Below are 15310 nucleotides of genomic sequence, written 5' to 3'. Positions count from 1 at the left end.
TTTTTATTGAACTGCATTGTTGGTTAAGGGCTTGTAAGTAAGCATTTCAAGGTAAGGTCTACACTTGTTGTATTTGGAGCATGTAGTAACCTGGTATATTTATGTTCACCAATAGATGGAAGTATTGACTCAAGACGGGGTTTGCTTTCCGCTATCCGTAGCCATTTCCTATGTCATAACCGTGATTTAAGAAAGCTTCAGGTAGCTTAAGCCAGGTGCATTAAATAATGTTATTCTAAGTTACAATTAAATACTAAACCGTACTTACGTGTCATGAGTCATCAATCTAAGAAGCCTCTAAGGATACTACAGCGCATGTGACAAATACAATTTGATTTCATTTTAACCGGAGGTAGGGCAGTAAGCATTACAGGATGCTGTATTAGCCTCTGTCATTAAGAGTGGTGCACATGACCTTGTTGATGGTGGGAATGGATTCTCATTATTGAACGTCAATTTGCTTGACAGTTTCGATATCAGTTTATCAAGAGCAATTACACCTCAGAGCACAAAAAATTGCTTAATATTATTTTTGAAATATACTTATCTTTCTTCCAACATGCATACAACATTGTGTAAAAGTATTATAAAAAATACAAAAATTAATTACCCACAGTCCTCTAAAAATCGAGCCACGTTGCACTATTATGTTTCAATAACTTGCAAAAACTTAATGATTCTATATCAGCACAAGACAGATAAAGTGTTTTTTTACTAAAATATCAATGTTTCTGATGACTACTTTATTCGTTTTTAAATGGTAGATTGACTTTAAAATATAAAAAAATCATAACTTGAAAAAACTAAATTTAAGATTAGCAGAACACACATATAAAGTTATATTTATCAATAACCTAATATTTGTTAACAGTATTCAAAAACATTAAGTGATAAGAAATATTATTGACATTTGAGTTAGTACCACTTTTATGATTTGAGTTGAGTACTGACCGTTGGAGGTGTTTGAGTAGCCACTAATCAATATATTTTATAAGTTATGCAGTTACTTTTTACATTGTGTGTGTGCATCTGTGTGTGTGTGTGTGTGTGTGTGTGTGTGTGTGTGTGCAGGTGTGTGTGCGTGTGTGTGTTCTGCTGAATAATATGTCTAGAGATACCTGTCCTCCTGCACAGTCTCAGGTAGACCCTGATACAGGTGAGGATGAGGTGAACAACATAACAAGAACCCAATGGGCTAATGGGTTCTCATGGTAAACATTATTATTTGACACCCCCTCACTCCTCCCTTTATCTAACAAAGTAGGCTACAGTACTGCATGTCCAACAGTGCCAGACAGATGGGGGCTGCACTTCAGACCAATTGCTCATCATTTGCACAGGAAAGTGTGGGCCGTGTTCTGGATCTTTCTCCTTTATCTAAACTATCGGCGAAAACTCATACTCTCCCCGGGAAGGGAAAATGACAAATCTTGGCCATTTGATAAATATGTTAACTAGGTGAGTGCCAGAGAGATAGATAGTAGCCTGTCACAGCAGGCAAGAACATGAGGATCCATTGATATTTGTCATTACACGGACCTATTCCCCCCTATGTTCCCTAATAACACTGCCACAAAATATGATGAATGACAGCCAAATAACAATTCAGCGCCTCCCCTGAATATGATCTCTCTGTCTGGATATCCTCACACACAGCAAAGGGGAGCACCATAGATAAAGATCTAATGAGCAATGCTATCACACAATATCAGGGTTGAGAGAGGCCCACTACATATCTTAGGCAGGCTACGTCAGCACGGCGCCGAGGAGGTGGCTGGCTCGTAGAAATAGAACGGAGAGCAGGGAGGGGATTTATTGATTGGGTGGATAGATACTGGAATGAAAGATAATAATCGGGAAGCTAAATAAGTGAAATTCAGTCTCCAGGGCCCCTGAATGACTCGTTGTCTTTGGAGTGACTAGGCACATAAGCAGAGCAGACACAAGGTGGGGTAATTTAAGAGCTGCTGTTTCCAACAGCAAGCGGCTAGAGAGAGTAAAATAACTTGACTGCTTTCCCTTGCAATGTTCTCCCTAGTTGATACGTACAGTAGAAATACATATGAAATATGACAAAACCAGACATAACGAGCAGTGATTTTAGAACATACTGTAGATCTAGTTGAAAAAGAAAATGCATTAGATAAATTGTATACAGCGAATCATTAAGAATAATGTATTTCCACCCTCATTATCCAGGGGGCATATTCTAGCCTTGACCCCGACGCAGTCATCTTCTCATTTATTGTATTCAGTTTAGAGATGGGGTGAATATTCATGTTGCTCACCCCTCTTCCAATCAAAAAGCCTGTATCAAACTCATGTTCCTGCAACTGTTTCAGTAGCCACCACAAATAAGCAGAACCAAAATGGAAAACATTTACAGTAGCTGCCGATCAAACCGGATCCATTCAGACCCGTTTAAAAGCTACAAACTGCCTTCAAAACACTAGGTTCACAGCATCTCCTCCATCTGTCTGTCACTTCCCTTCTCCCTAGAGAACTTGGAGGCATATGAAAAAAAACACACAAGGCCTAATTGGAGAAAATAACATCATTACAACTTATAATCACGAGCTGACATTGTTCCCCACTAACAAGCATGGCAGCGGTGTAATTGAGTTTCCACTGATCTCTGAGGTGGCTCAGAGCATGAGCAGAAGAGAGGCATAGCCTGCTGCCGTCTCACTGCTTTTTCCTCTGATTAAATAGCCATAAAGAGTGCACTTTCTGTCTCTCATCCAATAAGAGTGACTCGTGTCTACAGTGCTGGTGTTCTTAATAGGACTGAAGAGGAGTATTGGGATTCTAACGACAAAGCGCTATGGTTATTAACGCCAGCTCACGACTATATGCTACAGTACAGCTCTCAAGCTCCTGTGTTGAGATGGTGTTCCAGGCACTGAGAGTGAATGAGTGCAGACTTCATTAAAGACAGACCACACTTTTGATTACAATTGTCATTTACATGTTCTGAGCACAAACACACACTCAATCAGCACTTAATCAGTTGGATGAGATGGATTAGGGTACGAGGACACAAACATTTCAGGCATCATTCAAAAGCTTGTGTTTGTCAACAACATGGCTTACCAGGTCAGAAATGTAGGAAAATATAAAAAATGTGGAAATGGAACCCATTATTGGGTTATAGTTGTACCAGGCTAAAAAGTTCACCATCTACTTTCGGGTCATGGTCACCGTGTACCTGCTGAAGTACAGTAGCTTTAAAGTGCATATTACATGGGTCTAAATTGCAGTTCTTCATGTGCGTAGAATGATCACGACAAAGATTAGCCTCTGTAGTTCAGCTGGTGGAGAATAGCGTTTGCAACGCCAGGATAGTGCGTTCAGTTCCCAAGACTACCCATATGTAAAATGTAAACACGCATGACTAAGTCGCTTTGGATAAAAGCGTCTGCTAAATGGCATATATTATTATATTAGATAAAATGTGTGTTAAACGAATGCCAAATGTGATTCAATGTTTTCTCCCCCCTTGGCTGATTAAAAGGTCAAAGCACATATTTTTGAAAGTGCTGACCTTTAAAAGGTGTAATGAGTGGTGTCTGGGCAGAAGGCTGCTGAGGTGCAAATACACAATGCTTGCCATGTTGTGGGGCAGGCATCCAACTCTCTATGCCTTTCAACCTTTTCTCTCTCTTCCTCTCTCTATCCATCTACCCCACTCTCAAAGCCCCCAGAGGCTGTAGGCCATCACATTCATAGATGTGATCTATTTTCAGTTAGTAGCTAATTGGGTGTTTGACATGATTCATTATAAGTGTATAACTTGACCATTGATGAGCATTACCAAGGTCAAGTAGATTTTTATGGCTGGGATATTGCTATTCACCCACTGTAATGATTATTACAACATCATTCTCCACACAGTGAAATCCTTCACCTTTCCAATCATGTTCATCTGATATCCACTCTGACCTTTTGGAGCAAGTTATTTCAATGCAGCGTATGTTGCTACTGCTGGCAACATTACAACAATATACTGTATCTTTGTTTATGTCTCTCTGTCTTTCATCTCTGCTAACAAATCATACTGCCGAGAAAGCATATGTAACTTGTTTCAGGAAACTAGGAGTATGTCGCATGCCACTACTTCACAGGAGAGGCATTTGAACATAATGATTCATTGTTTTATCAAAATTCGTTTTTTGTCCGAAATGCCATCTGGAAATTGTGAACTTTCTTTCGTGTGCCTTATTAACAAACTTGTATGCCATCTGTAAATACGAATAAAATTGTTAAATTTGAGCCTAGTTGGTTGAGCCATGGAAAAAGGTAGAAACCTTCCCACTAGCCATGATTGGTAGGACATGCCAAGAGATGAGTTCGGATTGGTCTGGCATGTAGCACGCTTCTGTCTATAACATGAGCTTCTCAGTATGTGTAGGTAATCCTTTCTAACGCAGCTTTTTTGAAAGATATCATGAAGAACTGCAAAGGTGTTGCTAATGCTCTCCAAGTTTTGAAATCGGTGGAATGCCCGGTGGAAGCAGAATATGATAGCTAAGGTGTTGGAGAAAATTCAGGCGTTTGATTGCAAATATGCAGAGGGAGTCAAAAAGAGAACACACAAAAGACTGTTGTATAAAACACCTGTCTCCGGATTCCATCTTCAAACTAATGGCAACCATGGCATCCATGACAGACAGAGAGAAGCGCTCATCCATGTATATGGGTAAGAAAGTCTAGCTAGCTACATTTTCAGATATTATATGTTTCTAATTTTGTCAGCTTTCATTGCAATTTAAAGTGCACTGTTAGCTAGCTAGCTAGCTAACGTTAGCTGGCTGGCTGGCTGGCTGGCTCGCTAGCTAGCATTATGTGTAAGATCTGTGTAGTATTATTCTTATATTCCTATCTCAAAGCCATTTGCATTGCTAGTTATAGTCTAATGATAGCTAGCTAGCTAACATTGAACCTAGTTGGTTAGCTTTAGCTACCTGTAGATTAATGCAGGGTAGTAACATTATGAGTTGGGATTTACACCTTCTGTATCCAGTGCATGTGACAAATAAACTTTGATATTATTTGATATAGTGTGTGTTTACCAGAGACGGTAATGTGAAGAACAACATGACCCGCACCAAAGTCAAATTAGAATATAACGTTAGGCCAACGAGACAGTGTCCAAGTTCCAAAATTCTCCAGTGGAATTCCCTGCTTTTATTACGTCACACTCACTACTGTAAGCTAGTTTAGCTAAAGTTAAGACATTGTCAGCTATATGATATGGTCATAATTTGAACTGGCTAGCCAGCTAACGTAATGTTAGCTAGTTAGCTAACAAGCTAGAAACTAACCAAAACATTATTTAGAAAGTTGCTTTTAGTTGCCTGGTTTGTTAGATTGGTGTATTGCTGTTAACCTCTCTTGGGTAGGGGGCAGTATATTGAAGTTTGGATGACAAACGTGCCCACAGTAAACTGCCTGTTACTCAGGCCCAGAAGCTAGGATATGCATATGCATGGTAGTACTGGATAGAAAACACTCTGAAGTTTCTAAAACTGTTAAAATAATGTCTGTGAGTATAACAGAACTGGTATGGCAGATGAAAATCTAAGGAAAATCCATCCAGGAAGTGGGATTTTTTGATGTGAGTTGTTTTCCATTGAATGACTATTGACTATGTTATGGGTTAGGGCCCAGATTGCAGATCCTATGGCTTCCACTAGATGTCAACAGTCTTTAGACATGCTTTCAGGCTTGTATTTTGAAAAACGATGAGTAAAAATACCTTTTGGCCAGTGGACAGGGGAAGTATGCAGAGCTGGATTGGGCGCATGACCGTGAGCGCGCTGTTCATTGTTTTTCCTTTCTATTGAAAACGCCATTTTTCCTCAACTGTAGTGTATGATATACCATTCTCTACTTTTATCCAATGTAAAAAAAACTGTTCAAATTTTGCTACATAAAACAGAATTGAGCCGGTTGGTCACATATATAAATTGTAAAGATGTCAGATGAACTTGACAAAGTATATTTTGTACAGTACACACTTTATAGTAGTGTATCTGTATGAAACTTTGAATAGCTACAGCATCTAGTTCGGTGAGAGAGGAAGACAAAACCTGAGCATTTGCTGTTGTCTCCATTATGACTACTGACAAGCTCGTACATTCAAAGCACATAACAAAGAAAATTTGTGAAAGAGAAGAGACAAAACAAGTCTAATATGCCATGACAGCTTTTTTTGGCAAGGTGACACTGCTAAGAAAATTGGAAATGGCATGTGTTATATCTCAGAGAGAGAGAGTGCAAGAGAGAGAGAGGCTGCTGACTGTATCTTTCAGAATGGCTGTCAGGCGGGGGACAGGCTCTTTACAACCACGTTGCGTGAATCTACCGGTCCGTGTCACTTCATCTAAATAAAGTGACAAATAAAATCGCACTCCAGAGTCCCATCCCTTTCTCTGCATCGATAAACACCCCAGACAGTGGAGCCTCGATGCCTGCCCCAAAGTCAGCCTTGTAGTGAGCACGGCCACTGAATGACTGTCTGGGGTAATTGGCCTAGTCACTGACATCAGAGACATCAACCAATCATTATGTAATGTCCTAATCAGAAATACAGCCAATCAGAGGCTGTGACTGGATGACGTGGGTCTGAAGTTTAGATTACATTGTCTATTCACTACACACAATATCACACAAATAGATGATTGGAAACCCTGTGCTACATTTCTCACTAGTTTCACACTGTGAAGGAGGAAAGTGGTTAAACTATTCTATTGCCTCTTAAATAGTCTTTATGAGAGAGTAAATGTGCATGGTTTGAGTTATAAAACACTTAACAGTGGTAAGGTATGGGGGAGCCAACACTGGGTGATTATTCATTGTGAAGCAAAACACCTCAGAGAAAAAAGGTCTAATTTGCAGCGTGTGACATCAACAATATGAATGGCATACAGTAGCTGCTTTCACAATAACCCTTATGATCACATGCAAATTAAAAACAAACCTATTTGTATTTGGCTGGTGGGCCACGGATGTGGATGCGTTCTATTTCCCCCTCTGGCTCTTTAGGGAACTATAGTCAAGCCTGTTTTTATTAGATGTAGTAATTAGAATATTCATATCAAACTTAGTCATTGATATTCATTTGGTGTGGCCGCTCTTGTTGCAAATTTTAAATGTCACAGGGAAATTTAAATCACTATGAAAGGCATGTTCATTATCTGTGTATTGAAGTATCGTGGTTCATTGGTTTGGTGATTTTATTTTCGAAAAGGTCTCAGGGTGTATTGACGTTTGTTCAACCCCAGCTCTAACATGTTTAATTAAAGCTATTATTTTGAGCTACAGGTGAGGTAGTGCATTACTGATAAACATAAGATAACTGTATGATAAAAACAACTCCTACCCTGGAGGAATTTAAACAGCCAGTGTGTCATATTGAATATCAATGTTTGGTCATAAGAACTCAAATCAATGTAGTGGGAGAGGCAAAATAACTTTAAAAACGCTCTACTTTACCTCATCATAGACGTTGTCGTTTCTCTCAAAGTCACCTGCCTTCCTGGGGAGGACATGCACGTGAACATGCTGAAAACACACAATGACAAAACAAATGAACAAGTTTTATTTTTAGAAATTATGTTATTCACTCATCCAGAGAGACATACATACTATGCTGTGCCAGGTACTCTTGTAACAGACTGAACTGACAACAGACCTATCCAGAGACATCTTTCATTAATTCTCAATCTGGTGGTGAAGCAACGCTGTAAATCACAGGAGGGTTACAATACATTCCGCCAAGTGTACCACCTGTATACCACCGGGACTCCTTAATTTTATGCTTTTAAAACTTAAATTGACTTTGTCAGACATCCTTTTCTGTTCCCCCTTGCCTCGTGCTGTCACAAACTTGGCCATCTGCATAGTTAGTTTCCAACTTGCAGCTTTCCTTGGGTGCTTATTAGTGTGGTAATGTCCCAGAACAACTGTTACGTATTTACGCAGAAGAAGAAAAAACACACACATTAAAACAGGAAAGATAATTAGACTATGCAAACATTTATCTTACACTATGCAAATCTGCAACAAAGTTTTACAGAGTAAAAAAAAGTCATTAGCTAGTGATAACATAATGAAGGACAAGTAGAGAACGAGAGACTCCTCTGAAATGAAAGACAACACGCTCAAACTGAAGAAACAATGTCCTCATGATGCTAAAGTCCCCAGCACTTACATATGCTTGAGTTTTAATCAGCACTTGGCTCTAGATTGCTAAAATGTTGCATACTTCAAATAATGCAATAGAAATCCACTAAAATAGATGTTAGTTAAATGAATAGTTCAGCAGCAGTGTTCCTAACACAACAACCACATGAGGAATTAATGGGGTAAGCCTGTATAATAAAGTGGCAAAGTCGTACATGTCATTTTTTATATTGTCTCAGTTGATTAGTTCCTTTGTCAAACCCTGGTATATATAATTATTATTTCTCTAAGTAAAACAGAATAAATCAATATGAAAAATGAAGGACACAGTTACAATTAACATGACAGTAAGCCGCATTCACAGGGAATAGGCTTACCTCCGACATCATTTCAGAGATGGTTTTAAACACATTTTTCAAATTGTCATACCGCATTTTACAAATTGTCAACAGCCATTGTGATTCTGCCACTGGCATTGTGGGAGAACAGCACATCATCGTGTTTGTATAAGCATCAACGTGAATAGAGCAAGTGTACTGTCAAGGCTATTCAGATGTAAGAAATCATTCCCACACAAAGCAGCCTCTTGGGCCTTCTGAATACTTGTGACAGTTCTTTAGAGTACACAGCGCTTACTTAATAAGAGCATTCTCAGAAGTATCTTCAAAACAGTTTGATTAGCTGACTTGAATAGATGTTCATTAGCATACAGAACATAAATGACAACACATCCTGTGTTTGTTAGGATCATGTAAGCACAGACTGTCAACTTTGTACATGATAAATAAAATCAATGACATGAGGAAAACTGTCTTATTCTTTTCTGGATCGGAACATCTCACTTATCTCATCATTCTCAGAGTTGACAGCACATTGAGGAACTAAACTGACAGGGGAAATTAACTGACAAACAAAACTGATATCCTTGTTTAAAGCTGCAATATGTAACTTTTTGGGAGTTACAGATCTGTCATTGAAAGCAAGTCTAAGAAGCTGTAGTTCTGTTCTATGTGCATTTTTCTATGCTTCCCGCTCTTAAGTTTTATTTTTTGTGTCTTTTACTTTCGGTTTTGTACACCAGCTTCAAACAGCTGAAAATACAATATTTTTGGTTACGGAAAATATATTTCACAGTGGTTTAGATGGTACAATGATTATCTACACTATACTTGCTTGTTTTGTTACAAAAACTGAAATTAGCCAAACTATTCTAATTTTAGCAACCAGGAAATGTCGGAGCAATTTCTGCATAGTACACCTTTAAGAGTTCTTTATCATGAACTTTGGCTACTCAGCAAAGATGTGTATAAAATATCAAGAAGGGCCATTTGAACTCTGGGGCTCACTTTTATCTACAGGTCCTAACCTCAAAAAGCATTTTATTCAGCACTTTAGTCTCGTTTTAAAACAGCCACATCCACTCCGATGTGAATTAAGTCAAAACAACTTCAAGGAAGTTGGTACATTTGTAGTTGGAGCAAAACAACACACTGAAGTACTAAAATATGACAGAGTTTCTGTCTCTTGCTCTGTCTAGTAGCACATTTGTGCTGTGAACCTAGTGGATGGGGTGAGACCAGCAGTTGTGACTGCTTCTAAACTTTCTCAGTGCCAAAACCTCATCAGTATCGAGACTCACAAAACACGAGACAATATCATCAGCTGTCAGCCAGACAGTTTATCAGGGGGTCTTTGCAGTATAATACACTCATCTAGAGCATAATAACCAAATTGCCAGCTTTTATTCATTTATCATTACTCAGCTATGATAAACAGCACAGGCTGTGTCAATAAGTGTTTATAAATGCTACAAACAAAATAACATGTTTTGTGGCCTCTGCTTTGTTGCCACACATTTTCTATTTAATGAGTCGATTTGCATATTGTCTGCATTATTAAATCTGCCTACCTTGAGATAAAGTTTGAAGGAAGTCGGCGGCAGCGGTGTTCAATACATTTTAAACGGTGCTGAGTGAGGGAGGCAAAAGCCGGCATGCCAGCAATGTGAAGGGTGGGATGGGAGATCATAGACCCTGACTGACACTGCAGAATGTGTGGGGTGAGTTTCAGACAGTTTGATGCCCACATGCACAGCAAGGGGCCACTCTGCGTGGGCTCAATACGTCTCCCCTCATAAGATATGGCAGCTGTCATGCCTGGCCTTGACTGGTAAAGGAATTAGAACATGCAAGGTAGTGGAAGTCTGACTTCCTGGATTAGATTTACAGCAGCCGTGTCACTAAATGGCTGTTAGTGCTCTGAAATGGGGGAGTTGGGGACTCTATAATATCACCATTTGAAAGTGTATTAATGCGGGAACAAAGCAAAGCACACACTAAGTGGTACCAATATTTCCTTACACCCCAACTGATATAGGACTATATCTATCTTAATAAAGCTAATCGAAAACAATTTGATCTTAGTTGTTTTCCATCAAGACTGGTATGTGTCCTTGGCAGCAGTCAGAGTCCCACTTACAGTATATCTGTTTTGTCTCATTGGCTCCCTGATTAGACGCATGCAGATACTGGGGGTCAAAGTTCAATGTCATCCCCTCCAACGTCCCCTCATCAGTCTGTGGATACTTCCTTATGCTTTATTTTCCATCCATACTTGGTCACCATACCCTGTTTCAAAGAACTCACACACAGCACAGGCCTACTCATTTAGAACATCCTTCATACAGAGCTGTATGTTCGTTTGTCTGTGCTACGTTCTAAGAGGTATGTAAAGTTTCTCCAAACATAATAAAACATATGTCTTTTAATTAGTTTCTGACTGAATAGATAAAAGTGCAAATAACTACAGAGCATTTTTTTTGTTTAGGTGAAATCTAGTCAGACAGGCAGACAAATGTATTTTGTCACAAACAGCTGTGTTCCCATTAAGGCAGGGGGTGCAGGAGCCACTGTTGCTCCGAGCAGGAGCTACTAATTAGAGGAAGAGAGGAAAATCTGTCCCACCATTCTTTGCTTCCACCGCCAAACCACCTCTCGCTAAAAAAAACAACAGCCAGCAATTTACAGGAAGATTCATCTTGCTTTGTTTGATGGGTCCCCTTTGCTTTGCACTTCAACACCGTTTCAATGCATATGCTCTCAATTTCTCTCTCTATAAAGGGCTCAAACAAACTAAAACGTGACACCATGAAGATTAATGAGTCTATTGCTAACATTGGAATAACCCATTATGTTTGCAAAGTCCATTGTCATGCCTCTGCTAGGAGCCCTGCGTAAAAGGTGGTGTGTTTGACTATGGTTCACCCTGAATGTGATGTGTTGTGACTGCTAGCATGAGGGTTAGTCACCAGCCCCAAGACACAGCATAACCTCTGTATTTTACTACTACATAGTCTTTACTGAACCATGGTAAATTGCTGTCTTAAAGTATGTCACACTGTAAATATCAGGTATTTTTAATCATGGTCAAATTACTGACCGGGACCCAACTATTGATTTTGTTAGTCACTCTCACTCAGATATCATATTAAAAAAAATTCTCTCCACCCTATGGCAATATGTGTAGAATTGTAATACATTTGCTGTAAAACTGCACATTTTTCTCTCCGCCTCATGGCAAAATGTTCAGAATTGCAGCAAACTTGCTTTAAAACTGCAAAATGTTCTCTACGCCAGGGCTCTAAATGAACAATTTTCATTGGTTGCTCATTGTTAGCACTGGTGCTCCAATATTTAAAAAGTTAGGAGCACAACATAAAATGAATTATAGCTGCATCTGAAGCACGTTGTGCACTGGAAACTAATATGTTATAAAATGCTTAAATGTTGATACAAAAACCGGTCATTAAAATTAAAAAGTCATTTGTGGAATATTAGGTTTCTACATGATGTAAAAACACTATTTTCCTATTGAGATGCATTACTATGGAAAACTGTACACTGTCTTTTCAAAATTGTGCACTCTCCTCAAACAATAGCATGGAATTCTTTCACTTGGACCGTGCAGTTAGGTTAACAAGAATTTAAGCTTTCTGCCAATATCAGATATGTCTATGTCCTGGGAAATGTTCCTGTTACTTACCACCTCAGCTCAACCGTCCCGTGGAAAGGACACCGATCCTGAAGAAACTATCCCTTTTTCCTTTCTTCTCTGCCCCCAAATGTTCAGATATGCTGGTAAAGTTATCAGGTTGTCAGCTAGCTAGCTAATGAGGTAACAAACATGACTGAACAAGGTGTAAAACAAATGGTTAACTACCCAATAGTTTTACAACGGCCCGCGACATGGTTTATGATTGTAAAATGCAGCCCCCCAATCCACGACAGGAAGAAGGAAACATTGCGCTGGTAATATGGGTCAAATCTTTTGAACTGTTTGGGCTAGAAACAATACGTTTTCGCTGCATAAATGGCGCAAGCATGATGCTAATGAATCTGTGTTCGGGAAACAGCGGGATAAACGTTTTACATTTACATTATAACAAAGCCTTATCATTACAACAATTAATACAAAAATAAAACAAATTATTTGTATTTATTAATATTCTTTGCACAAGTGCTCCCAAATTAAAACTTCAGGTCACACAGCAAAATATTTTGTCGCACACCCCTGCTTTAGAGTGAGATCCTACTTTGTGAGGTACCATACTAACATTCATTGTGGGTGTGTTGAAAGGTATTCAACACCTACTGCATTGTTAAGCAGTTGCAATCAGCCATCTGTGGCGGTAACAAATGGCCTACTCTGCCAATCTAGGGTCACCTGAAGCCCCAATTAACCCACAACCATGAGGCAGTGATCTGTTTTGAAGTTGGCTGGGTCTTCGGTCAAGCCCTTAGGTTATCTCATCAGCATGCCCCCTCCCCAATACACATCATCACAAACAGTGAGAGTGCTGCCAGTACACACTGTAAATGACTGATAGGAATATATCCATTTAGCAAAAACAGGACCTCTGCAACTGTCAATCAAATAATGAGAATCAACCTCTCTGGTTCATCTGGCTCTTTAATAAACAATGACTGTGCCATCAAACCAGCACACAACCCGGCTTCACTGGTTTTACTGTTAATATTTCTATGTTTAAGCACATTCTCCTTTGTTTTCATACAGCAATGTAGATATCATGGCCCTTCTCTGTGAACACACACAGCAACAAACATGTTCCAAACAGAGCCGTCCACATGATGAATAACTATAATCACCCCTACATTTTCCACAAGATGAAAATAAACTAAATTCCATCATTCTAATACAAAGATTTGTCTTCTGTCTTTGTGAGACTCGAGGCACAGAGTTTATAAAAGTGCATTTGCCTCCATAGACTGCCTCTCTCTTATTCAATCAAAGAGTCATTTTTTATTGCCAGCGCGAGAGCACATGATTGCAATAATCCAGTTGATAAATGGAGGTGGGGCAGCACTGTAGCCAGTGTGCTTGGTGCACCAGATAATATTTTTTCTCATAAAGGGACCAGGCAGGCCTCTAATTCAGATTTACTGCATGTTCAAAATGACTGGATAAAATATGTAGATTATTTCAGTGGGTTAAGGAACAGTGATAGAACAACTTCTCTTTATTACTGCCTTTGGTTCATGGCTGAGAGCTTCCCTGTTGCGTTTCCCAGTGATGGCACTCACTGCAAATGAGAAAATATTTGATGCAGGCGATTTCATGATAATCCAAAAGCCAACCTTCCCTTAGGTTTGAATCTAATTGAAGATAGCAAAAAATACACTGCTATTTGACCTTGTTTGTATTGACAGACAAAAACAATTTCATCTCAAACAATCACTGGATGAAAAATTGGTTTTGTGAAAAACGGATGGCAAGGCTTTGTTTCTCTGGGGGGTAGTATGACCGCCATCTTCTCTCCACACACTAGTCGGGTTTTGGGGACATTCTCTAGATCAGATCAAATCTGGCTGCAAAATGGCCTGACTGCAGGACTTTGCATTCATTTATTATTCATGCAGAGTATTTTAAAGTTGATTTAGAAACTGGTCAGGCTAAAAGGCAGTTGGCCCAGGAGCACATTTGAAACCCTGACGTGTCCTGTTAAAAAAAACACCCAAAACAGCAAAACTCAGGCCCCTTGTGCCCAAGAACAGACATCTCATGTCATTGTTATTCAAATCAGAGAAAGAGAACAGGACAAGTAAGAAAGGCCATCCTTTAAGCAGAAGGTAGAGTAGGTTATGTGGAGTGTTGTTGGTGAGGTGATGCTGTGTGTTCAGGAGTCCCATTAGCAGATAGACTGGTGTAGGGTTGGGCTGGGGAGGACAGATGTTTCTAGCGTGCAGCGTGAGGCTAATGAGCATGAAGAAGACAAGGCAGGGGTAAAAACAACATTAACGGCGCCGACAACAACAAGAAACAATGGAAAACAACAGCCTCCAGAACCATCTATTACAGATGTAGAATCTCAATTTGAGCCAGTTTGCTACAACAGGAAATTAATCCTGCAGCAACAGGAATTGTGAATTATCATGTTGATTATAATTCATGGACATATTTTTAGGGGTTGCAACATTTTTCATAAGGGAAAATCAAGTCTGAAATTTCAAAGTGGAAATTACAAGCTTCAGAAGCCTTTTTAAACCTGAAATACAGTAATTCTCCTGCAACAGGGAATTCTAGTGCTCTATTTAGCTTTCTAAAGGTAATTACTTGAATTTAAAGTAAGCGTTGATTGTGAGCGGAAATTACAAAAGAAAACAGTATTTTAGAAGTAGTGATAAAGGAGGCTGTCTCTTACTGGCTGAAGACCTTCTGAGTCATAGAGAAGATACGCTTTCTTTCCGAGTTGGATTACAACAAAACAGAGTGGTTTGGACAAGTTTTAAAGTTAATTGATATTTCAGGGCAATAACATGGAGGGTGTATAGTTTTTTTGTTGTTGTTATTTTACTAGGCAAGTGAGTTAAGAACAAATTCTTATTTTCAATGACAGCCTAGGAACAGTGGGCAGAACGACAGATTTTTAACTTGTCAGCTTAGGGATTCGATCTTGCAACCTTCTGGTTACTAGTCCAACGACCTAACCACTAGGCTACCTGCCGCCCCAGATACTTCAACAACGCGGGGCTCAGTCAATATGAGTCCCTCCATTCAATCAGACATGGAGGGAGGCGTGGGCTCACCTACTGTTGAAGAGTGGTCC

The 15310-nt window shown here is 39.4% G+C and overlaps 1 protein-coding gene across 2 annotated transcripts in view; it reads right to left on the bottom strand.

The window, feature by feature from the left end:
* fhit (fragile histidine triad diadenosine triphosphatase) overlaps positions 1-15310 on the bottom strand; it is a 318522-nt gene that overhangs the window by 50769 nt on the left and 252443 nt on the right. For both annotated transcript variants that reach the window (XM_029775001.1, XM_029775002.1), the window contains exon 7: positions 7498-7566. In XM_029775001.1, coding sequence (XP_029630861.1) covers positions 7498-7566 — 69 coding nt within the window. The remainder of the gene's footprint in view (positions 1-7497; positions 7567-15310) is intronic.

Source organism: Salmo trutta, chromosome 14 (assembly GCF_901001165.1).
Source record: "Salmo trutta chromosome 14, fSalTru1.1, whole genome shotgun sequence".
Classification (NCBI taxonomy): Eukaryota; Metazoa; Chordata; class Actinopteri; order Salmoniformes; family Salmonidae; genus Salmo; species Salmo trutta.
Note: the sequence above shows the minus strand (reverse complement) of the source record. Positions and strands in the feature narration are given on the sequence as shown.